General features: G+C 37.5%; 1 protein-coding gene across 1 annotated transcript in view; it reads left to right on the top strand.

The window, feature by feature from the left end:
* The first annotated feature begins 12,185 nt into the window (after positions 1-12,185).
* FSTL5 (follistatin like 5) overlaps positions 12,186-26,815 on the top strand; it is a 287,302-nt gene continuing 272,672 nt past the window's right edge. The window contains exon 1 of the mRNA XM_065736047.1: positions 12,186-12,246. Coding sequence (XP_065592119.1) covers positions 12,242-12,246 — 5 coding nt within the window. The 5' untranslated portion in view covers positions 12,186-12,241. The remainder of the gene's footprint in view (positions 12,247-26,815) is intronic.

The following is a 26,815-nucleotide window of genomic DNA, read 5'->3' on the forward strand; positions in this document are numbered from 1 at the left end:
TCCTTTGAGAATTTCTTCTGCTGCCTTTCTCAGACCTTTGCTTTTTCAGTGTTGCTACCACAGGGACTAACATGAGGAAGGAAAAGTCTTTTCCTTTAATTTGATCTCTGGGTAATACACTAATGAAGAGGCAGAACTTAGATCATAGTGACAATACCTCAGCTAGTTTAACTACAAAACACCAGTCTAGCAAAAGCAATGGAGCTGCTCAATTCAGAACAATCAAAGCTGTGCACACTATGCAGTGATTAAATGTACTTCTTCCAGATGCTGTGGTGGTTTGTTTCTTTCTCTCTCTCTTTATTTTTTCTTTCCATCTATAATAGATGAAAAATAACACATACTGGTATTTGAGTATTTGGTGGTTCCTTGACAACTGATAGACATGCCTGACTGTCTTTAAGTCAGTGATACTTTAGAAATATCTGCTATTGTTGAAGAATGAATGAGATTAGTTCTACATTCTCATGCCCCATTTTTTTTTTTTGTTTTTGTTTTCTATAAAACAGTCCTGAAGAATTTCTGCAAGCACTCTGTTCTCAGTTCACACTCAAACCTCCTTTTAAAAGTTTATGGATGTTTCAGTAGGGATAACACAACTGGTGAAATATAACCATGCCCTGAGCCACCACTACCAGAAAAGATGTCTGTGTCATGGATATTTGAGCCCTGCTAAAGGTCACTGTAGATCAGTTTGAGTGTTGACTTGTATTTCTCTCTAATGATTTTTGATGTTGAGTGTAGACCCAATTTTTGTGATGTTCACTGTTTTGATACCTCCTACAGGTTTAATCTAATTCTTGTTGTTTAGTAGTTTTAGTAATATTCACTTGATTTCAAATTCTTGTTGGATAAGTAAATATGTATTCCAGTGTGGTTTTCTGACCGTAATTAAAATAACTGCAATTGTTTTTGAGGAATCAAATATTCCACTTGCTGATGTTCCGCTAAAAAAGTTTATCCTTCAGAATACGTATTCCAAGGAGCATTCCCATAGATTTGCTTCTTAGAAGGGAAAATGTCCAAAAATGTAGTGATGCTGATAACTAGTGCAGCTGGATGGGAGGTACTGCAGTGCTAACAGCTCCTGAAGAAACATAGGATACTGTCTACTTAACAAAAATCAAAAGAACACTTTTCAAAAAGCTTCCTGAAAGCTTCAGGAAGAACCTATGAACGTGAAAGGAGGTCAGGTATAAATGAGGTTTGCATTGAAATTAGGCTGACATGGTCATTAAGTAGAATAAAGACTGTTCAACTAAGACAATTCTACCAGTGATTGCTCTTCAGCATTCTGTGAATGTATTGCTTTCAGTATTTGTTGAGTTTATTAAAACGTGAATTATTTAATGTTTGTTACCAAGACACCATCAAAGTCAACAGTGCTTTTTATAGCACCGTTTTAACATAGCTGGGGGGAGGTAGATGGATCAAAAAGTTCCTTAATTCTTCAGTTAGCCACAGCTCACAAAATCAGAATTATATTCTTTCCTTGCAGAACGTTACTGAGATTAGATGATTCATATTAAGTACATGTCAAGTTCTAAAAAGGAAACAACTTCAGTTTTTCATCTGGAATAGAAAAAGATTAGGTTGGGTAGGGAATTAAATGTGAAATGCCTACATTGCTCCGGAGAGTACTTTCCTAAAGTTTCTGTTCTCACTTGCTCAGTGGCATTCTACAGCTCTACATGAGTTTCTTTTATGCACGCTGCTCACATTCTGAGTCACGAGAAGAAGGGAGGAAAACAACGTGGAGTGAATATTCAGAGTTCTACAGATTGCTCCATGAGCTATTTTTTTTTTCAGTGCCACAGATTGCACTTCTACATTTACTATGCAGAACACTGCATGTGACAGGTACCTAGTTTCTCCCCTGTTTCATGTTTGATAAAAAAAATGCACGAAAGATAATGGGTAACTCAGTTTTGAAACAAAAAGCACAGAAGCCAATGCTATCAAGAAATTTCTATATGAATCAAGACAAAACAGAATATGATTAGGTGTTCCAAAATACAGCTAAACATTCGTATTGAGAGTTTTCTAATTATTTTACATTTATCTAAATCAAAACAAACACTGTTGGAAGAGCTCAAGTAGAACAGTGGTGGTTATTCTTCCAGTCTTGATGCTTAAAATTAGAGATCTTAAATCTTCAGTTAGACTCCAAGGTATCTGGAGGCCACCTGCTGTTTGCATTAACATAATGCTAAAATTCAAATTGAGATGCTGAGAGTTGGATTCCTACAAATCACAACATTTCCTTGCTTTTGAATCCCTCAGAGATAGCAACACAAAAATAGCTTCCAGTTTCTGTTGAAAATAAACCTTTGCTCTACACTTAAAATCACAAAGATTTTCCTTCCTAGATAATTTGGTGGACTACAGATTATATCAGGAATATAAGGTAGTGGTGATTCATACAAGGAGATGGGTTTGGTTGATGCAAAAGAAACTGCAGATTTATGCAGACCAAACATCTTGAGCAAGTGGGTTGGTGTCAGACTGTGCATGAAGCTGTAGTATGCGACACCGAATGTTGATTAGTGTACAGATGTGGAAAGCTAAAAAGTGACTCCAGAGTAGAAGTAATATGTCATGTAATAAAATCAAGATTTTCTATCTGTGTGACAGTGCAGTATGAGAACGAGCTGCTGTTTTTGCCATAGTATGGTCTGGAACTGGGATAGCTGAGAGCACCTGAACTTGAGCACTGGTCATCTTTCTCATGATATTCTAACTAGATTTGATACTGAAGACCTCTAGGACCAATCTTAACCACTCAGATGGATTTGCCTGTTCTGCAACAATTCTTGAGGTATCACTTCAAGGTATCAAATGAAATGGTTTTAGCTAAAACTCTGTATGCTGAATTTGTCCAGATCCATGCTGTTTTCGTGGAGTGAATACAGAAGAACAATATATACGGTTCTAAACTTTTCTTTCTTCTATTTCTCACTCATTTTCACAGTTTCTGACATCACTCCTCCCATATTAAGCTTTGCAGTGTCAAGATGCCTTTGAAGTTTTTTTGACTGTTGTGATTCTTTGGTATGTCCTTAAACTACCCTACAGTTATGAAAGGCATTGCAGAACACAAATAATTGCAAGTCAGCCATGAGAGCTAATTTATAGTGTCATTTTAGATCCATTTCTCCTCTTGGCACGTGTGCCACCTGAAAAAAGAATCTAATTCTAAACATAACAAATAACAGCCATGCCGAGGAAAACAGAAAAGCATTCAAAATAATGCAGATATTTCCTTCATCTTTTGTGACTGTTTCATTCCTAAACTGAGTTTTTTTCCTCTTCTCCCTTATTTGTATTTTTTTTTAATTAAGATTGGTAGCTAAGGGTGGAACAATGCATAGCTTGCTAGCAAATACTGCTGTCACAAAACACTTGTACCCCAAGTTCTAGCCAAACAGCAGAACAAAATCTGTGAGCTGGAATCAGTTGGAAAAATCAACCACTGCCTGTATCAGTAGGAATTCGACAAAATTATTACAAAGACAGCACGCATAAAGAACCAATATAAATGGAAGAGTTCCTATGCAAGAATTCATCTGTGAAAGATAGGCGGTATGACTTGTTGACAGTTTACTCATAAGTAACAGTTGGGTGTAGAACACAGCCAGTTGTGTTGTGACCTTATATTGGCTCTAAGTTCAGTCAGTTAATTGTTTCAAATGGATAATGAATGAGGGATTTGAAAGCAAGACTTCAAGACTAGTATAAAATTTTAAGCAGGTTAGAAATACCATAAGGCGAGGTTTACTGGACAGTTTTTGCTTATGGGTTCTTAATTTGAAGGGTTAATCTTTGATGAAAGTGCAGTTGGCAAATACCTCACAGATTTGGATCAAAATAATATCAATACATCGTAATAGAGTTAAATATTCTCAATTATTTTGCTACTCTGATTATATGATAATGTGCTGCTGCTCTCTAGCTAGTGTTCAATTTTGCAATCATCGTACTGTTTCATACATAGTCAAATAGATCCAATGTACTGCCTGTGTACTCTATTAAATGAGTCTGTGTGCAGCAAAAGCATGTGCAATAATAGTATTTTAACTTTTGAAAATAGCCAGAGGTTATATTTTTTTTATGTTAATACAGACCTTTCCTGAGCTATTGAAATCTATCTTAGTTATCTTAGGCTACTGGTGGGATGGTTTAGTACATTAACAACTCTGAAGTTGATTTCGCTTTTGCATATTTGGGTTTAAAAACAGGCAGTGGATACTCCTGACCATAATTATATCACTGAATTTGCAAACAATTTAGGCAAAAGCCTGTAACACAGTTAAAAGCCCTGTTTTCTTTTAAAACTGTCCTTCAGAGATGCTTATGCTAAATGAAGCTGGCTGATAGGTTGTATCTCATTTTAGTCTGCTTGTTTTTTACAAATGAGATTGATGTCTGTACCTGAGCTAGTGTTAACCAAGCTATTGAGGCATGGCCACCTTGCACTGATGGGGTTAGCAGCCACAGCTGGGACTGATAAGAATCTAACACTTTACTGATTACATCCCCATAGGCTTAGATGATGGTGTGGCTCTGTATGAAAAGCAGTATTAGGTACGAGAATGCAATTTTGGTATGGTTTTTTGGTTGAAGAGTCTTTATGTTGCTTGAAACCCAACAAATCTGAGTTAAAATGAATTTATTTTGAAGGGCTTTGAGTCTCCTTAGTCCTGCAACTTGCTGTAATAGCTGTAGTTTACAGTTTGCTATCCAGTCTAACCACCTTCTCACCGTTAGTCATTCATCCCTCAGACTTTCTCCTTTCTTCTCTTTGAAACAAAATCTTGCCAAGGACTTTCTAAAACAACGGTTGCAACCATGAGGTAACCTTTCCTCAGCTGTTTTTCCTTTCCTTTACCATAGGTTCTGAACTACAGACCCTAAACCTGTTCTCATCCCTCCAGCCCTTCCACTTGTTCACACTGATTGCTGTCTGTATCTCTCCCTGCTTCTCACCTGTTGTATCAGAATCTTCAGCTCTTTTGCTCCTTTGTCATTTCATGTTATCATAGCTTCCTGACTCTAATGTCTGGAGATTCTTTTTGGCTGTGATCTAGCTTTGCTGTTTGACCTGTTATGCTGTTCAATGGTCTTTCTCTCAAAGAATATGTTTCCTCAGGTTCTGCCTCTTAGTCCAGCGTTTCAGTCCTTGGTCCCTGTATCATCTTCCCATTTCTGGCACTGCCAATTCAAACCTGGTTATATTTTCCCACTCCACAAAGCTCTGTATAAACTGCAACTTTAGTTTTCTTTCTCAGTCACCTCTAAAGACTTTGTAAGATATAGTTCCCATTTAAAAAAGTTCTTAAACACCTCTGCACCATTTTTTCAGTTGTACCATTTAACATTTTCATCTCTTTCGTTTTTAGTGTCATTATTTTGCACCAAGAACAAATTCTGCAGGTTCTTTCTGCACAACATTTCAGGTGTAGCCTTTCTCTATTGCTAAGAGGAAGTTTTGTCTAAGCTTTTAATTACCTAGCCTTTGTTATTTATGGTCAAAACACCATCTTCTTTGTCTATGCTTCTTGATAAAAGACAAGCCCCCCATTGACCCTACAGCTTTTTTTTTCAGTGTTGTTCTTTTCTATTGCAGCTTTGCTGTTATTTTTTTATTGTTTGCATTTGCTTGTAAGACATCGAGCCCTCCTAAGATTGTTTCCTATTTTGCCTTCACTTAGATTCAGACTTCCTTGCTAACTTCTAAATAAGAATTTGTAAAATTCCTCAGTATGGTTTTTCAAAATAATGATTTTCCCTCAAATATTTTCAAAATTACCTAAAATTACCCTTTAAAAGGAAAAACAGACAAACAAAACATACCTGTTAAAAACATTGATGCTGTTGTAGTGTTGTTTGTGAATGCTTGGGGATAACTCATTGATAGTTTAATTAACTCCTTATTATTTGAATTGTTCTTGTTTCCTTGTAGTGTCTACCCTATATCCATTTGCAGTAAGTTGTTGTCTGGAAAGGTTTTTTTGTTTTGTTTTTTTTTGTCATGAAATGGATTTTTGTAGGGTTTTTTTTTTTTTTTTTTTGGTATTGTAAGATGAATTCTAGGCTAATAGTTAAAACTTAATTATAATCTTAATTAGAATATAATTTTAAGTATGCAGAGCAATTATTGTACCCTACTTCCTTAGTAGAGCTGAGAGATGAACAAAGTTTATGTTCTGAGTAAAAATACCCTCCTTATGAAATGTGTTTGTTGCAGTAGTCCAAATTTATGTTGTAAATGGGACATGATTGCAGGCAGAGTGAGAAGAGAGTTTGTAGATTTATTCCCTTGTATGCTGCCTTGGTAATAGTATTCTGCCTCTGCAATGCGCAGTAAGACCCTGAGAACAAACCTCTGAATGGTGATCAGCAATTACATGTGCCTCATTTTTCAGATGACCAATAGAAAACACTTGAAGCTGGATTTCTCAGAGGTAGTGAAATTCAAAATCGTGTCAAAACAAGTCAGAATTGATGGAGAATTTGCTTAAAATATGTGGAAGTACAAATACATGAGATACCTCAAAGAACTGGCAGTCTCAGAATAAGTATCTACCCATTAAAGGGCATTTCTGATTAATTTTATACTCAATTTTTTTAACTTTGAATAACAGTTTAGCTGGTGGATAGTTAGGCCTGGTACTGAAGAAAGTAAAATAGCATAAACATTGACTCATCTCATCTTGAAAGATGATGGGGAAATCCAGTTGTGACTTTTGTGAGCAGAAATTGTGCTAGAATATGCATGTTCAAAGAAAAGCACAAAGTCTGCATATTGCACCTGCATTACTAAACTTGTGATGTAATTATCAGATGAGTAGTCTTTCATTAAAACATTATAAAGTAATTCTGTGCAAGCGTCATTTTATCTGAAGAATTTATATTTAGAAAGTAGCACCTAATATATTTTTAATATACACTGTAAACTGTGTAACTCTAAGAATTCTCAAACTTCCTGACTCAAAACAAGAGCATGACTTAGCAGACGTAGAAGTGTTGCACATGTTTTGATCCTGTTCCATAATGTTGATATTATAACAGTACTGCATGTATCTCTGGACTTTTTTTCAGTGAGAGAACTCTGAACATGTGAATTGTGTAGCATACATTGAGCAAGTGAGCACAGCAGGTGTATTTTACAGTGAAAACAGAAATAGTTGTGCTGGATCAATATCATTAGAGTATATCAAGCCAACAGTGGCATTTATATCAAAATGGGATTCTTCTGAACTACGTGAAGTTCAGTTGTATGCCTTTATTATACTCGGATATTGGGTTATCACTACTGATAATATGTAATGATTGCTTTAGAATTCACATTGATTGATAAGGAAAGATTATCATATGTTTAGGGGTGAATAAGAAATGGGAAACTTATTTTCCCAGCACTGCCCCATATTTCCTTTGTGACTGCTTGAGCACCTTAGCCTCCCCTGTAGTACACAGGGACAGCACAGCTAGATCAGGTTGCCCAGGGCCTGATCCAGCCTCACCTTGAAAGTCTCCAGGGTTGGGGCACCCACCACATTTCTGTGCAAACTCTTCCAGTGCCTCACCATCCTCACTGTAGAAGACTTTTTCCTTACATCCAGTCTACTTTCATTAAGCTTGAAGCCTTGTTCAATCACCACAGACACTGCTAAAGTCTGTCTCCTTCTTCTCCTATGCTCAATCCTTTCATCCCCCAGCTTGTATTGGTAATGGGGTTTGCTGCAACCCAGGGGCGAGTTCTTGCATTTGGATTTGTTAAATCTCATGAGGTTCACCTGGGCCCATTGCTCAAGCCTGTCTAGGTCTAAACTATCATCTCACTCCAGAAAAAAAAAAACCAACAAAATAACTAAGACTAATACAAAACCAACATCATTCTTCAGAAAATCTAATCATTACGAAACAAATATCTGACTACGAATTTTAGTGAACCTTTTTTTATGTAAAAAGAGAAATAAATCTTCTAGATAAACAATGTGATATGCTCAGTTCAGAATGTATGTAAATACTCAAGATTCAATTATGGCAAATTATGAAATGTAGAGTATTAGTTCTGTAATTTCTATTAGTGAGTACTTTCAGCTGCGATGATTTTAAGATCAGTTCAAAACTGCCTTTCTTATTTGGCTTTTGTTGAACGCTCCGTTCAATCTGATGAGAACAGCTTGGAAGAGAAAATTGTTAGAATTAATATTCTTTGTTAAATTGGTTAGCAGAACTAGTTTCTTCTTTCTTACCCTGTGCTTGGAGTGCAATACTAAGATTCCCCGATAGATGCCCTAAGAGATCTCTCAAAAACAACCCCGTGAAGTACTGAAACCAAGTATCTTCAGCTTGCTCTGTGTGTGTTTTAAAGAATTCATTATCTTCTATGAAATGGTATTATGGATTTCAGATTTCAGTGATGTAGAATATTGAAATTATGTGATTACAAATGAAAAAGGCTGGATGGGAAGAAATTGAATATGTATCCTCATTTCTCACTTATTTTTTCAATAGTATTTCCTAATGTGCTATGAATTCTGTAGTGAATTCCATTGTTACTGTTTAATCGGTTGCTATTTTATAGTCACCTGAGGAGAGTGGAAACAACGTCATCTTGTCAGAATCGTTATCACTGCAAAGTTGCTAGGTGTTTAAATGAACCCATAGCATTTACTTAGGAATAATGGAGAAATTTGCATGTGTAACCTCAGAATCTAAGCTTCTCCCTCTCCCTCCTACCTCTGGATTTTACATCTGTTGTCTCGTGAATTACTTTGATGCATTTCAAAGATAGGTGCATTGTGATCGCTAGAATTCTGGACATTCCTTTCATTTAAAGAGTTGAGTCCCTTTGTGAGAACATAGACTTTGAGGGGGTGTGGGGTAACCTTAATGTGCCTTGATGATTTTCATGCCATGTGGGCTATCTCCTGTGCCAGATGGTTGGCACAACCTCTTTCCAAGCCACAAGCAAGCTAATTTTCTTCTGTACCATTTGCCAGTGTCTGTCATTCTGGTGCTTGTGATGCCCCGCTGTTACAAAAGCACCAGGCCAGATCTAGCACACTTTATCATGCTTTTTGATCAGCACAGAGTTTCTAGTGCGTGTGTTATCATTTTTCAAGTTCATTAAAAGATTAAGCAGACATTGAGTGTATCAGACCAGCTGAAGATGAGGAAAAGATGCTTTCTTGCTGTACACGTGTGTGAGAGAGAGATTGGGAAGTTAATTCATGCCATCTCACATCAGAGCAGAATGAGAGTTCTCTTGCTGTCATTAACTTCAAGCTAATCAATGGCCTTCACTACTAACAGCTGCACTGAAGGGACAGCTGTCTTCTTCCAATATAAAATAAACTAAAAGGAATAATATTTCAAAAAAAAAATAGAAATTAAATTATCTCTGTGTGCATAGTCAGGTTATTTTTAGTCTTGTGTTCCACTCTGTCAGCCTAGCTGGGACAACAGATTAATTGATCCTAGGCAGTATCAGATTTCAGTAGCCTGGATTGTCTGATAATTTGATAATGCAAATCATGTGATTGCTTTTCTCCCTTTGATTGCTCAAAGATATACCACTGGAAAACAGAATGTTGTTGCACAGGTTGTGAGTGGTACCAAGCTGTGAGGGAGTCACTGGAATAATTTAAAGAGTGAGTAATGACTAAACTCTCTGAAGTTTCCTATTTTCTTTTTTCTTTACAGATTGCTAATACAAAAATCCAAGCACATAAAAATGATTTTAAATAGCTTTAGAAGTGATAGCACTAGAAAAGCCAGGAGGAGAAAAAATAGCCACTTCTGGAACAATGTGTTTACTTTATAATTCTGCATTCATTTCACATACAAGGCTGTTTAGAAGGGAAATAATTCTGGAGAAATGGTTACCTGTGGCAGAAAAGCAGATCCAAATTATTCAGACTGAGAAAGCCACTGTTGTTCTAAATTCAGTGGATAAGGGATAGGCTTTAAATTACGAGAGCAAGTGTTTCAGACAAATACTGAATTGCTCACTGAACAACTATTATTTGCAGTGACTTCCCCTTAATATATTGAGACTTTGATTTTCTTGTATTGTGTACACTTTCCTGCTGTATTGGACCCCGTTTTAAACAGTACGGCACAAATGCAAAAAAGAAAATATTTATTAATAATTACAATAGTCTTAATAGGCATAAAGTAACTTTGAATTTCCCTTGTGTTGATCACCTCCATGAGAAAACTTTAGTTCCCACTGTTTGATTTCTCAGCTGCCAATATAAGAATGACAAATGTTTCGAATACAGTATTAAAAAATTTCAACAAACAAACAAACAAAAACCTTTGAGTTTTGAGTCCTTCATGAACTGGGTTATACAAAATGCTTGTGTCCCAATGGTTCATTTCATGTCCTTTCATAATGGCAAAGAAAAGTTGGATGGGCAAGGTACATGTTTGACTCTGGAAGATTTCAGTTTCCACTGAATTTGGAAACAGTCATTTCTAGGTTTACTCCTGTTCTGAGAGTGCAGCTATCCTAGTAAGAAGTCAGACTGTCAGTTTTGCACCCCAAAAATTATTGTTGCATAATGGGATGTTATTCAGTCTGTGCTCTCCGAGCAGCCTGAGAGGGCTTAGGATTAAAAGGAGGAGAGAACTAGAACCATGGTGATACAGAGATGTTTAACTACCAGGCGAACAGGCTTTGTGATAACCAGCAATTATCACGGGTTGTATCAATGAAAGTCTGTTTGATTTGGCTTTATAGCATATATTTGGTGCATAAAAGTGTGAAAGTTAATCATGTTGCTTTGTGCACAGCCATGACCTAATTAGCAGTCCAGTAAGAACCTCCTTACGAAACAGAAATCAGCAAATGAGATCCAAAGTATCCCCTTTTATTATTTCTAGTGTTAACTAATTCAGTTCTTTAAGTACTGGATTTACCTCGTTTTGTTTTGTCACTACAGTTTTATTCCATGTTGTGTTGCTGCAGATGCGGGTATGGCTGACGTAGCGTGCTTTTGTAGGTCAGAAGAGCTGACCTCTGTCTGTCTTACTCTGGCCATGGATGATTTAAAGACGGTTAAATACTTTAATCTGTAGCACATTTTCCCAAAAGGCCGGAAGCAGGTAACCTGTAACGCCTTGAAGAGTAGACACTTAATTTTCATAATGATCTCACATTGAAGATTAAGTAGCTACTCTTTAAAAAAGTGTTGATATGAATGATAAATTAATCTGAAAGTAATAAATCAGGTAACTTGCTATCTCACAATAAAAACAGAGGTTCAGCTGAGACTTAAAACTATTTGTGTGTGTGTGTGTGTGTGACTTTGAGTGAGAATATTTCTGATTTTCAGGGTACTTGCTATCCTTTGTAGTTATTTTTTATTTTTTATTTTTATTAATCTTCTTGGGTGGGGCTAGCGCTGGATGCACCTCGGATGGAGGTACATGCCCTTCATTCTGCACACAGACCAGTAGTCTCACCTCGGGGTACGTTTCATAAATAAAGAAGAGACTCAGGGTAGCAAGTTTATACTTCTAGGACGGGTTACCAATGAGGAGCTTTACCTCGAAACTCAGGCAGTAAATCTTGATAAGAACGGCAGGGATTATTCATACAGGCGGGGCCGAGTCTCTGGAGTACCTGCGAGTTTAGATAGCCGGTTGGTGTATTAAAGCTTATAAATATTGCATAACGCTCACCCTGCTTTGAAACATGGAAGCGCTCTGAATGCCCTGCGCTCGCTTGGGTTGCCAGCCACTCTCTCCTTCGCAGCACTTGCACTTCTCCCTGCAGGCTCGCGGGCTGGAGGAGGGGACGGCTCGGGTCTTCTCCCCCGGGGTGCTGGTAGCAGGCGAGCAGCGGACTCCACCGGGACAACAGCCCTGCCAGAGGAGAGAGGGCCCTCCGCCGGGAGGGAGACACAAGTTGGGCGGCGGGGGCGGGCTGGGGGCGGGCCGGGCCGGGCCGGGCGGAGCGGCGCGGCGGCGGCGGGAGGCAGTAGGGCTCTATCGGCTCCGGCGGTCGGTGCTGTCCGCGGAGCGGCGGTGCTGAAGGGCGGGCGCCCCGCGCGCCTCCTTCGGCGCCTGGGGCCGCGGTTCATTCCTCTCCGGTCGGCAGCAGCCTGGAGAAGTATTCCCTTGTGTTCGAGAGAGGACCCTCCGCTTTGTTTTCTATTTATTTTTTTTATTTTTATTTTTTTTTCAAATTTTTTTTTTCCCTCGAGGACCTTATAGTGACTCTCGGATGAGGTGAGCATGAATTTTTATTTGCCGGTTATTTATTTATGTATTCTTTGCCTGACGTGTGCCAGCGAGTAGTTAGTAGTAGTGGTGGGGTGACAGTGGGATGGAGAAGCTGGTAATTAAGAGGCTGAGCGAAGTTTGGGAGCTTGTTTGCCCTTAGGTCGGTGTAGGGGCAACACTTGGGAGAGAGGAGTGCGCCGGCAAGAGGGATTCTGGAAACAAAAGATGGAGCCAGAATAAGAAGTTAGAGGCTTTTTGTTTTTGTTTTTCTTTTCCTTTCTCTATCTTTGCTTGAAAACTTGGGTTTTTTTTGTTTTGTTTTGTTTTTTTCAGGATGCTTTAATCTTTGAAAATATTTCATTTTAAAAACCTTCAGTATTTTAAAGGGCTCTCAAGAGACATTACATACCCTTTTTCGTCTGTTGCTTCAGGTTGTTTTTTTTGTTGTTTTTTTTTTTTTGGGGGGGGGGACGACAACGACAAGAAAAGCCCTGAATGATTCTGTCTGGAGCCAGAAGGGACATATAAGGTCATCCTTGGAAGCAGAGAGCAAAGCAGGAATTAAAGAGGATTTAAAAGCATAGTCTCATGCTGCTGCGTGTTCATCTGCGTGCTTGTGTGTGTGTGTAATACAGAAGGACAGCTGGACCTCGGTATGTGATTAACAATTAGAGACTGCAGCGCTGGGAACTTGTGAAACAGTGTATTTCTGAAAGGGATCAACCTGATCGCTGGCTCCAAGGTCAGTGGTTGTGATGTGGAGTGTGTGAGCCCGTGGAAGTTGTGAGTTGTTTCCTCTGCTGCTGATTGATAAATGTCAGGCCTTCCTCCAAACTATAGCCGGGTGCATATGCATAACTCAGATTTAATAACACAGAATTGTATTGCACTGTAGCACTGCTGCTGTTGGTAGCTGAATGGAACTGGAAAGTGTGGGTAGATGAGATGCCTTGCTATTTGAAATGCCTTGCTATTCCAGAAGTGTTTAACCTTTTATAAGCTTGGTAGGGTGCTGTGTTTCACAGAAGGTTTTTCTACTGCTTCTGGGAGTTGCTGGAGTTCTGCACAGGCAGAGCAAGGCACCATGCAGGGAGTTCTGCACACACCAGAGCACCGTGAAGGGATTTCTGCATGCTCAGGGCAGAGCACCATGCAGGGACTTCTCTCTGAGGTAACGGTTGATTCCAGAAGGAATCTGCTGCTTGTAGCCAGTGCAAATGAGATGCCTGAACAGAGAAGACAAGCAAATGAGGCCCTCACCCTGCATTTTGTACCGTAATGTATTGCTTTATACTCTTGTGGCTCCAGTAAATTTTCCTTGCAATGGAAACCTAAAACACATTTTTTTTTCTTTGCATAGCTGTTTTGTCCATAAACTAGCACTTGTTGTAACTCTTAAGTGTGGAGAAACTTCTGTTGGTGTTTTGAAGCTGATCATAGCAGACTTGTTTCATGTTACTGTGGATTATTATTTATTTATTTTTATTGTTGTTCCTGTACCGTTCATTTAATGTTGGTTGTTTTTACTGAATATTTTTATCAGTTCGAATACAAAGAAAGCCACCTGGCAGCAGCATAGAGACACTGAGAAGCTGAAAGCAAGAAAATTGAACTGGATGTAGTATAGGTTGCTAAGACTTTCATTGCATTTAAGTAGTATTATGAAATTCAGATCTTTTACTCTTAAAAAAAAACTAATTATGAAACAGCTATCATTTTCCTCTTTCCAGTAGGATGGGCAAAATTGTTATTGCACAGAACTTGCACTGACCATAAATTCTCTTTAACAGTCTACCTATTAACTAAGACAGGTGTTTTCATCTGTCATTGACATGTTCATGAACTGAATCTGTAAGTCCTTGTTCACATGAGTACTCTGTATTCATACAAGCAGTCCTGTTGACTGCAAAGGGACTACATCTATCATTACATGAGTGAAAGTCATTGATCTTGCTGAAATCAGTCATTTTACTAGCATCAATCAGATGATAAACTTTGAAGCTGAAATATTAATTCTGCGCCTTAATTTCTATCTTACATTTTTGTGTTTTTCATGCAATGTTTTGTCTTGGTTTCCATTTGACTGCTTTATTTTATAAATCATGTTTAAAAAATGGAGGCTTGGAATGATAAGTAGACTGAAGGAAATAAAATGGCGCTGCTATACTTCAACAAAGTGGTTTTCTAAATACGCTGACTAAATCACATGAAGTGGAATTTGTATATTGTGGTCCGTAACAATTCTGGTCACTTGTTGTTCTAATGAGTGTTTAGACATTTTACTACTGTCTTCAGCAGTAATCCTTTTCAAGTATATTTGTATACTTGGAGGAAAATATGAATTTCCAAGGCCTTTAACAGTCAAAAGTTGAATACAACAGGGTAATAGTGACACGGCTAAATAGTTGTCTGCAGAAACACTGCAAACTCAGGGAGGACTGTTGCCATAAAGTCAGGGAAATTTTCAGGGAGACCCACTGCTTAAGTGCTGCTTTAATAGACCTTGTGTACATTGACCAGCGCATGTGTATGTGTGTGTGCTGGCATATGCTTATTGATTATATCCACACATCTTATAACTTTTAGGTTAGTGGGTCATCAGCGGGGCTGGTAAATGGTACTCAGGAAAAAAAAAACAACCCTAAGCAAATGTTCGTTTCTCTGGTTCTAGATATGTTCTAGATTTATTGTACTAGGCCAGTTTATCGTTGTAATTTTCATTTTATTTTTATTTTTCTCAGTAATCTTCTGTATGTGCTTAAAAATGCAAGGATACCCAATTGTAGAAAAAGAAAAAGATTCAATCATATAAATTGTTTCTCTAAAATTAAAAAAAAAATCCATGGAACAAATGTTTGCACCTCTAGACTTCTATTTTCTATAAAAAATCAGAAAAAGAAGTCTTGCATCGCTCTTCGCTGCTTTCTAGAGAACATAAAGTTCTAATGAAAGCAGGGCTGTAGTTGGCTGGTGTTAATTTCAAAGCTAAGTGAGAAAGTGGAGCTCCAATACAAGTTGCTCTACCTCTTAACAGTTGGGAATTTAGCTTAGAAATTTCTAAAGTAAAAGGCCAAATGAAACGTAGGTGGCTAATTCTGAATATTTTCCTTCAGACTGACAAGTTGTATGGAATTAATACAGGGTATTAAACATTCCAAGAGTGAGTTGCAACTCTGAGTAGGAGTCCTGAATCAGATGCCACACTTTGCTTTGTTGTTTTTTTTTTTTTTCCTAAGTCAGCACAAGAAAATAATTCTTAATTATTTACTGTAGCTTGACCTATAGTGTTACATAACGTTAAAGCAAAGTAAATAGATTAGCAAGTTTATTTGCAAATCTGTTTAAACCTGTTTTATAGTTCAAGCTTTTTTTTAATTTTTTTTTCCATGTATAGGGAATAGCTGTCAACAGCTCAAAAGTCTGGGAACTTGTTTGCATGAGATGTTATACATATTTAATACAGTGTGCTTTTCCTGCCTCCTGATAGACAGATAAGACAAAGAACATGCTTTTTACATTAGTCGAGCAGTACATTGAAACTTTATTATAAATAGATATTGAGAAGGTTGAGCGTTTGAGTGACAGTTGAGGTTGTATGGCACCTTTGAAAGCAGTGCTGAGCAAAACTCCCTTTAACAACCTCATTAAAATCAAAGATTACTAATAAGCAGGGAATGCAGTTGTACCTTCAAAGGAGTCAAATCCACTCTCTTCTGTGAGTCTTAACTCTTTTCTGGTCTGTTTTTACAAATTCTTTGGGTTTTGGGTTAATTGAGTAACCTCTGGTTACAAAGTCTTGCTTCCTAATAAGTAGTTCACATTCCATCCAGCACTACCATTCATCAACGTGTGTTTTCATTTGTTCTGGTTTTACCGGAACAGTAAGGATGGGTCAGTGCAGATAAAGAAATTACTGTGAAGTTACAGTGGCAGAAGAACAGTGAAACTGCGCCCCATTTGCCGTTATCTCCCATTTCCTCCGTGTCATTAATATCTCTGATTATTCTGTCTGAGTATGCTGCCTTGGGAGATGTAATGAATTCAGTTCAAATCAACCAAACTGTTGTAACCTAGCCACAAATAACTCCTCGCCCACTTGGTGTGGAACCTACTCGAAAATATGTATTGTTACCTATTTTTAGCTTGATTTCATGGCAGGGTTTATTTAATAGCAATGTTTACCCTATGAATATAGCAAGTCTGCTTAATTAATAACACTTCAGAACTTGCAAAGTGAAACGAGTGGTGAATCACTTGTCTGCTTTGCTGAATTGTGCACATCCCAAGAAAATAACAAGTCGTAAAGAGTTAAACGAGGGGAGATCTGGCAATACTTGCGCTGATTGCTTCAAGTAGGGGGAAGTTCACAGTTTATTTGCATTTGAATTAATTGAGATTAGTGTCCAGCAGTGCTTTTCAGAGCAGGCTTCAGAAAGACTTTATTGTATAATAAAGTACTTGAAAATGTTAGTTGGAAGATGATGGAGGATATTTAAAATTCTTTTTTTTTTCCTTCCACTCATACGGTGATTTTTTTTCCTCTCTTTTTTTCTTAAAATAAGGCTTATTGTTTTTCTGAAGAATTTTTACACTGAATGGATACTATTGTGTTAAAAGCCACTATCGTTTTCAAATCAGCATATTAAAAGCTTTCTCGAATACTTTCTTAGTTTCTTCACAAAGAAGTTATTAACATTTGTGAAAAGAAATAAAATAATTTTAAAACAGCTTGTAACATTAATCAGATGCTATGTAATGGAAATTTTTAACTTGCATGCAAGAGCAGTCAAAAAAAAAATACAATTTTTGTTTCCTTTGGTGATTGAAAACAGCATTATAATTACATAAATGATCTAATAGTAAGAGTTCTCTATTTGGTGGTAGTCATTCCCTTCCAGTATGATGCATGGAAATGCTGAGGTACCCAAGAGATGTATTTAGGAAAGATGCAAATCAACTGTGAAAGAAGTAGGCAAAATAACTGTGAAGTGGTTCCTCCTTATGTCTGCAGTTTACACACGTAGTCTTCTGCTGAGGTTTCTATTATACATAACTTTTGTGCGTTGAGTGCCCCAAACAAGATACAGTACTCTATATGAGATCTGACATAAGGTGTTGAGGACTGTTCAACAGAAAAGAGCAGTATCTCCACTCTAGGAACAAACTCCACTTTTGTTTCATGGAAGACTGCCTGTGCATATAAATGCCCATGGACCAGTTCACACATGAGAGCTGCAGCAGCTTGACTTTCTATTAAAACAGCAGAAAATGTGAGTAAAAGAGGAGGTGTAGCATGTTAAGTCTGAAAATTCTCTTTACATCTGCATTCTGATTTCAAGAGAATTCTTCTGGCTCATGTATCAATTTATTTTTTCATCACTTCTTCATCACCTTTCGTTGCAGTGTCTACTCTTTCCCTTCTAAAGTAGACTTAAGTTAACAGGAAGCAGAAACCTTTGTAAGACATTAGATCTACATAACATCTAGGTGACTGTTCACTTTATTGTGAAAGGTGAGATTGTTTAACTTGTAGAATGAAATCGGAGAACCTCTGGTAAAAGCTGATTTTCCTTTTTGTGCAGGTGTTCATGGAATCACAGAATACCTTAGGTTGGAGGGGACTTTAACATTCATCTAGTTTCAACTGCCCTGTCTTGGGCAGAGTTGCCAACTATTAGATCAGGCTGCCCAGGATCCCATCCAACCTGGCCCTGAATGACTCCGGAGATGAGATGGGGTATTCACAACCTCCTGGGTTATCTGTTTCCGCACCTCACCACTCTTGAGTTAAAAACCTTTTTCCTAGCATCTACTCTAAATCTCCCTTCTTTAAGTTTAAAGCCATTCCTCCTTGTCCTTTCACTAACAGCGTAAAAAGTTGGATCCCTTCCTGCCTGTGAGCTTCCTTCACTACTGGAAGGCTTCAAGGAGATCTTTCTGGAGCCTTCTCTTCTCCAAGATAAGCAAGCCCAGCTTCCTCAACCTATCTTCACAGGAGAGATGCTCCAGCCTTTTGATCATCTTCAAGGCCCTCTCTTGGACCCCCTCCAACAGCTCCACACCCTTCCCATACTGAAAGCCCCAGGTTTGGACACGGTATTCCAGATAGGGCCTCACACGGGCAGATTAGAGGGGATCAGTCACCTCCCTCACTCTGCTGGCCACCCCACTGTTGATGCAGCCCTGTCATCTATGTCAACAGTGGGAAGTCCAGAGGGAAGGAAGAAATGCTCTTCCAGACAGTATTTTTGGCATGTCCTTGTAAAATGGGGTTAAGTTCTGTGTCTCCTCTGTCTCTTTGTGCCAGCCAAGGTTAGCCATAAGTTCTCCTTCAATCCTGTATTGTCCATTTTTGCATCCTTTTAATTTTCGGGTAGTTAAAGAATATAGCAGTAATTAGTATTACCGAAGTATTTAAAAATAAAAATTTAAATCCTATCTTATTTTTGGTGATTTTTGCTCCCGGCTGTTTTCGATAAACAGTAATATTCATCAAAAAGTGTTCTACGTGTTGACACATGAGTTGATTTACTTTTTTTACTTGAAACATGGAAATTAAAGAAGAAAAACAACAAAAAGACAAAACCAGTTAATACCTCTCCTGAGATTTCTGTATTATGCAAAGTATTCTTCAAACTGGAAACAGTTTTTTAGGTGAATCAAAACTGTTCTGCTTAGCTATAATTACATCTTACTCTACTGTCTAATAGCTGGCCAGTTCTCTCCTTTTGTGCTCAGAGAATTATTGTCACAAAAATATTTGAACAATCTCCATTTTTATGTTCTTGTTGCATTCAGCAGGGGAGGTGGTGGTAGTGGTGTTAGCTGCACCGTGGGGTTTACTTTGAAGCTTTAGCTGAATGCTTCAGGCACTCGATCTTAAAATTGCTGCCCCCTATGGAACAAAAAGTCTAGTATTTTAATATCTTTGTGTCCTTTGCATCTTTTCAGCATGATAGTCACATTCATCTACTTATATAGGCTCTCAGTAATGTTATCCATGCATAAGTAAATATTTTGAGGGTTTTCTATGCTTGTTTTTGCATATACCATATATATTTTACGTGAAAAGTTAATAAAGCTACACTGATGATATAACTTATATTTTCAGAGCCTTGGAAATGAATATCAAAAGTAACTTCCCCACACTCCCCATGTTGTCATGATTTCTGAGCTGTAACAGCTCTCAAATTAATAAAAAGAAACACATTAAAGTTTAGGTTATAGCTTGTTGACTGTAATGAGTTAGAGTGTTCTTATTAATCCATGTGCTGCATCCATGTCCTTCATGAGCCACGTGAAGTAAAACAGCTCATCGTTTTGTTTTTCTCATTCTCTCTGTTTGCCTTGTGGGAGACAGAGGATCCACATGGAGTCAGTAAGTCTTGTGGTTTTGATAACCTGGGCATTTGTTCCTGGAGTCACAGTGTGCTTAAAAGTTGTAAGATACCCTACAGTTCTGATCATTAAGCTGCTAATGGGTAAAACATAGGGAAGGAGTCTTGTATATTTGTTTTTCTAATAGGGCATGAATAGCAGATTATGTGATTGCACAGATATTTTGAATGCCCAATATCTGTTTGTGTACTAAATGGGGTTATTTATTCAAAAAACAAACAAACAAAAAAAAGCTACAACGTTGTATACATAAAGTATTGCAAAATACATTTTTAGTTATATTTATAGATTTTATATTCAGAGTGAAGATTCTCTTTACATTTCCCATACATCTGACATTTTAAGGCTACAGATTATTTCTTTGCTTTTCAGCATCCATTTTCCTAACCCAGCGTGCAGCAGAGGGATGTTGTGGCACATTCTTTTACATCTTTTAATATCCCTTTAACATCCAATTAGCTGTTTTTAATAAAGGGAGAAGGCTTGTTAAATTTTTAGTTGCTTAGTGTTAGCTTGCTATTTCTCACTCAGACTGGAATTTTTAGGTGACCTTTTGGAAAGTTTATTGATGCACAAGATGTGGGTATTTAGGGATGACAAGAAGGAAAGCCATTTCCTGAAAGGAATTACTGCTATCACACCTGTCAGTGAGTATTTAGGGACAAGAAGCATTTTAGCTTATTTTGTTCAGCATGTCAACTAGGTTTGTAAGCCAATAACCATCACTATTTTTTCACTGCTTTTGACTAGTGTCTGAGGAATCCATTCTATCACAGACCTGTCTTAATTGCATCAGAATTATTTGTGTGAGTTGGATGTAACACGTAATTTTCTTTTATTTCTGACATTTATGCCCAGCAGTAATTATACCCTTCTATTTTCCTGTGTTATCTTTTACATTATTCTTTCTCACTCCTTTTGCTACACATTTATTTCATAAATTTCCTGAATTGAAGAGAGCAATTTTATTTATTTAATCTATTTCCTATATGTTTATCTTGCAGTCTTACACGGAATAGGAAATGCCAACTGTAAAACTTTAGTTAAAAAACCTCATTTGACTAAGTTAAACTAAGGCACAAAGAAGACAGACTCCGTTCAGTCAACACAGAATGCAAAAGATGACTCCATATGTGAAGTGAAGGTTAAGTTAATTTACAAAGATGAATGATAAAAGTGAGTCTTTAGAGTTGACACTTCAAATTCAAGATTATGTATCCAGGCAAACATATTAAATCTGAGATCTGTTAATAGCTTAAATTGAGGAGAAACAGCCTAGAGAAGGGCTCCCTCATTGTAAATTATATGCAGGATTTAATTCAACATTAGAAAGCCAGAAAAAGTAATTGCTGGTGTTATCATTGTGAAAAAATGATATCTTTGTATTTTCAGGCATGAACAAGTACCTTTTAGGAGTGTGCTATCCACAGTTTTCTCATTCAGTATGTTTTTGAGCTTACCTAATCTTTCAGTATTATCAAGATGTGGAGACCAAAAGAGAAAAGGCTATGCTTTCCAGGAGCTGGGTAGTATGAATCTTGCTACTTATTTTTGCTTGTGCTATTATAAATCAGTGCTCATAGGAAGCCTCCTAGCTGCTTATAAATGAAGGTGCAGGATTTGATAGTCTGGACTACCAGAGCAGAGTGGAAAAGGAGGCAAAAGGAAAAGAGTTGGGCATAAAAATTAATAAGAAGAATTTCAGGGAAATATCCTTGTAAAAATATTTAACGGATATAAAATTTTATTTTTCTCACTCCATGATACAAGATTGTCATTTTCTCTTCAGCAGGAAATAAACTGTAGTGTAAAATAGCTAGGCAAATGGCAGAGGCCAAATGGCAGAGGCCTTTGGCTTATCTCAGTAGAAAACCTGCTCGTGGTACTGTAGCTTCTGCTGAGGGAAGGGAAAAAAAAACATACAACAAAACTTTTAATGAAATAATTCTAAAACAGAAGGAAAAAAAATAAAAAGGAGAATAATTATGAGGTTTTCTTTTCCTTCATAGACAGCAAGGCTTTCCTATCCATATTTGTGACATTGAGACTACTTTTCTTCCTCCCAGTTTCAGATGGAAAAAAATGTGTAGGTACTTGTGGAAAAAGAAAACAAATAGTTGTGCATCCCAACTGACTGAAAACCGGTACATCACATTATTTTTTGTCACAGCAGGTTTACATGAGAGAAAATATGAGGGTAAATCAGACACCATATGTGCATCTCCACAATTATTAAAAGAGCACTTCTCTAATGAGGACTGTGTCATTGTTTCGCAGTTCTTTACTATCCTTGCATCCTTGCTATTTCTGGCCATCTGTAGGAACTATTATTAAATCAGACTTGGGGCAACACTCACAACAGAAGAAAATTAAAGTTAAAAGTCTGTATTACTGAGGAAGCCTAATAAATTACCAGCTGCTCACCAAGTGCTGTTATGACCAACGTTAATAACCCTTTGTTATGTAACAAAATAATGATGATAGAGCTCAACACCTAGAATGCTGCTTTGGAAGGGATGCTTGCAATTTCAAGATAAGCTAGTGCCACGTTGTGAAAATAAATCTTTGCGAAAGTCATTTGTAGGATGGAAATCTACTACTTGTATCAAGATAATTCAGACCATCTCAACAGGAGAAATGTCTTTCTTGTTGCTGTGGTTTTCAGGGTCAAGCTTATAATCATAATAGTATTAGACAGATGCCCATATACTAAGCTTGTTTGAACAGCATTTTAATTATATTTTAAGTAGAATGATTTAAAGTTTCTTATGCTTACTACAAAATAATAGGTCAAGAAAAGCAGTGAATCAGAGAATAAGCTATGTATTTTTACAGATTAGATAAATAGATAAGACCATATTGAATTCTGATATCCAGCAGAAAAATGAAAGGTAAAAACATACTATATTAATCCATCATTTTGCAGACAATCATTAAATTGAACTGTTGGGATGACTGGGATTTGTCTATTGGAAATGAGTATGTTTTTCTAATACTGTCTGGAGATATTGGAAAAGAGTTGTCATGCACATAACTATGTAAACAGTATAAATACTCAGTTGTGTTATTTGAAGACAGTTTAGACATCCTACAGTTTGTTTAGGCCTAATTCTGGAAAAAAAAAAAGCCCTTTATTAATATGCTAAAAAATATGAAGCAGCATGTGTTGGAATTAAGATGAGAATATGTTAGCCAAATTTTCCTTTAGAAGTAAAAAAGGGGGGGAAGATTTCCCTCAGTGTAAGAATTATGAAGAGATAGCATTAGTAAAACTAAAAGTGAATTTCTAGAAGAGTATAAATTGAGCTGTGTTGGGTCCGTTGGTATCCCTTGTATCCTTTTGACCCCTTGGTTGATCTTCTATTGAACAACATTGCTCGTATGAGTAGGTGATGAGCTGGAACAGGGAGATGATCTGGAGAAAAAAAAAAAAAAAAGTGTTTTTTTTCTTCATTGCCTTTCCACTCAACTAGTTTTAATTTGGAAATTGAGTGTTTTTTTTATTCCAGTCATGGCCTGAGTTCAGCTTAAAACTCTCATGGAGCTGCAGCCAAAATTAGGAAATCAACTTTCTTTGAAAAGGAATCTCTATGCATACCTGAAGGGAGGTAGTAATGAGTTGGGAGTGTGTAACTGGTGACAGGACAAGAGGACCTGATGGGCACCTTATTTCTGTTGCGGGCTAGGCTGCCGTTAGCCTTCATAGTCACCTGGGCACACAGCTGGCACGTGTTCAGCTGAATGTTATCTGACACCCCCAGATCCTTTTTCATCAACTGACTTTCCAGCAACTCATCCTGAATCCTGTACCGGTGCGTGGGGTTTTGTGATCTGTGTGCAGGACCCAGCATTCAGTCTTGTTGACTGTTGTGTAATCCAGCCTCTACAGTGCCTTCCTAGTCTCAAGCAAATCAACACTGCTGCTCGACTTCTTGTCATCTGACAAGGGGGATTTGATTGCTCAAGTGTGCGCAGAGTAGAGCAAAAAAGCTGGTCAAGGGACTAGAAAACAATAGCTATGAGAATGGCCTAGGGGAGCTAGCACTGTTTAATCTGCAGAAAATGAAAATAAGGGAAAATTGCTCTGTGTAACTACCTGAAAGGAGATGGTAGTGACATGGTTGTGTCTCTTTTCTCAAGTGCTGAAGATGCAGCAGGGGAGGTTTAGATGAGATATCAGGAAGAATTTATTTGTGGAAAGAATGGGTAGGCATTGGAATGGGCTGCCCAGGGAAGTGGAGATGCATTAACCCGGAAAATATTTAAGAGATGTGTAGATATGGCACTTAGAGACATGGTTTAGTGGTAGACTTGTTAGGTTGTTGTTAAGACTTAATGGTCTTTTCCTACTCAAACGATTCTATGATTCCAACCAGATTACCTCATTCATTCTACTGTGTGCTTAGGATGATAACAGAGAAAAGAAGTGGGGATTTTTCCATCAGACTAAGCAAGGTAATCCTGCTTTTCCACATGGGCAAGAATGAGAGATTTTCAGACTGTGAGAATGATTATATAATGTTGATTAATATGAGAGTGTTTAATTAACGACTAATAAGAGGCTTTACTTCATCTGAATAGCCTCCACTGAGGCTCTTTCCTCTGCTTAGTGGTCACCTAAGATTTGCAAGAGTCTAAACATAATAGCTCTCAGATTGTATTGTGTGTTGCTGAACAAGACAAAAAAATATCTTCTGCTTATGTACTCTCCCACAAAATGACTAAACTGACTTTCACAAGTATGGTTTTTTGTTGTTTTTTTAATCCTCTGATTTTGGTTGGCAGAAAACATAGTCTGGATTACATTAAAAGTTTGAAATTATTGTAGTGTTGTCATTCCCAGAACTTCAGAATATGGATGGAGGCAGGAGAAGCTCTTTAGATTCTGACTGTGAGTACCTGAGTCAGTAATGAGGATGCTTTTGTGCCAACAGCAACGGATCCATCAATAAAGGGCCTGTGAGGAGTTTGAGTGAACTGCAGGACTTTGACATTTGGCACCAATCATGTGATCAGTATTTATGGCTGATCAGTAAGAACATGGTCCAGTGTTTGGCTGTGTCTCCCAGTTCCATGTCAGAGATAGTCTGTGTGGTTCACTCAATAAATGAGAATGGTGGCAGGGTGGGATGAAAAAGGGAGCGCAAACGTTTCTCAGGGAGGTGGAGAAGTTAAACGAGGTCACAGTTGCAGAGGGATAAACTTATGTGAGGAGGTGGGATCCTCTTGCCTGTACTCATGGTGTCTGCTGGTAGTTGAACCTATGCCACCTAGACTTGATTTCTCATTGTACAATTTTATTTTTTTTCTGTTTAAAAGCAATTCCTGGTGCTTCCTGGTGTTGTATATAGTCAAAACTTAGTCACATGCAATTTTATGATGATGTTATGGGAATGACCTAATTCATTCCTTCTACATACTGACCATTTTATCACTACCTCCTGGCAGCTTCTTAAATTTTTGTTTTGTAGCAGACCTACTCCGTTCTTCTAAGAAATTACTTCTTTTTAACTAATGAATTATTGAAAATCATATATTACAATCTGTTTTACTACAAGCTCGTTAGGCAATTGTAGGTTTTATATTTTACTTGCTATAAGATTTCCAGCATCCATTTGGAAGGCTTTTGTATAGTAGATGCATTAGTGCACTATAAAATCACAGTAAATACTTTTAAATAATATCAGACAGTTAAAACATAGTAGAAAATGAAGATTCTGATCATTAAGAAAGAGACATTATTTTATTAGGAATATCTCTGTGGAATTTTAAGACTGCAGGCCAATGAAATACCAAGAACAACTACAAATTTGCTTTGATTAGTGGAAGATAAATGACAAAGCTTTCAGTTAAAAAGTAAAAATAATTTGTTTAATCAAATATGACAGCCCAGGGTAGGGTGGCCTTTTTTCTTCACCATCTCAGAACTGTGTGTGCTTGCTTCATACCCTGCTCGGTCTATTCATTTCACGTAAAGAGAGAAGGATCTTATTTTAATTATGTGGAATTTCATGTCCAAGTGAAACAGCCAGTCTAGTAGATATGAGAGATTTGTTTCAGATTGGGGTCAAAGGCATATCTTCAAATTTGCTCCCGTATTATTCCCAAAGAATGTAGCTAAGTTGATGGGTTCAGGGCATTTCCTCAACTGACAGATCTGAGAAAGCTTTTGACTGACAGAACAACTGCAGTTTTCTGTACTTTTTTCTGACTACTCTGAATTCAAGCTCGTGGAAAAAAAAGTTGGCCTTTGTTGCAGTAAAACAGAAACCAAGACAAGTCACTGCAAAAAAAAAAAGGAGTGACAAACCCACAGCAGATGTAAATTGAAAAAAAAAAGAAAAGATCTATAGCTATTTCAGCTAGTAAAGTACAGAACGCTTTCAACTATTTGTATACTTTTATGGATCTGTGTTTAGATACATGCTTTGCTTAAAGATGATATTGAACAGCTTGAAATTTCATTCATTTTAATTAATGAATTTATTTTAGACTTTCATTTCCTTCCTTGTGAACTTGCATGGTCCCTAAGTCCTATAAACTGGGTAAAATGCTGTACCTAGCTTAATAAAAGATGATTTTTGAGTTATTTTCAATTAGGTCAGGATTTCATCTGTAGTTGTCTTAATTACAGTAATGAGGGCACTGAGGCTGGGTGCTGGAGGGCAAATGTATTTTTGGCTCAATCTTGATGAGGACAAACTGTCCTCAGCTACTAGAAATCATTCAGATAGCTGCAATATTTGACTGTCTTGGTGACTGATCGAACTGTGGCTAGATCCAATGATTACTGAAATCCATGAGCATCTTTTTCTCCGCAGTTTGATGACTTGATGCACCCTATGAGTGTCTGTACTGCTGTGTGTAACCATCTCCACCCAAGAGTGTACCTATATCAGTCCTTTTTAACCCCTTTTTAACACCTTTTGTGTTGTTTGCCTGTGTTTAAGGAGGCAAGGAGCTCGTGGTTACTTGAGATTCATAGTCTCCCCTCTCTCACATCCCACTTCTGGGATGCTACAAAGGCTGCTGAGGCACTACTTATATGCCCCTAAACTACCTATCTTCTCTCTTTACATGCATGTTTTTTAGCATCTGGATTCCTAGAAATAAAAAAGAAAATTAGCAGATAGTAGCAGATATGGAGAAGGATTTTCATTTTTTAATTTACCAGCTC

Source organism: Cyrtonyx montezumae, unplaced genomic scaffold, assembly GCF_038088225.1.
Source record: "Cyrtonyx montezumae isolate F1298 unplaced genomic scaffold, pur_monq_1.0 scaffold_2, whole genome shotgun sequence".
Lineage (NCBI taxonomy): Eukaryota > Metazoa > Chordata > Aves > Galliformes > Odontophoridae > Cyrtonyx > Cyrtonyx montezumae.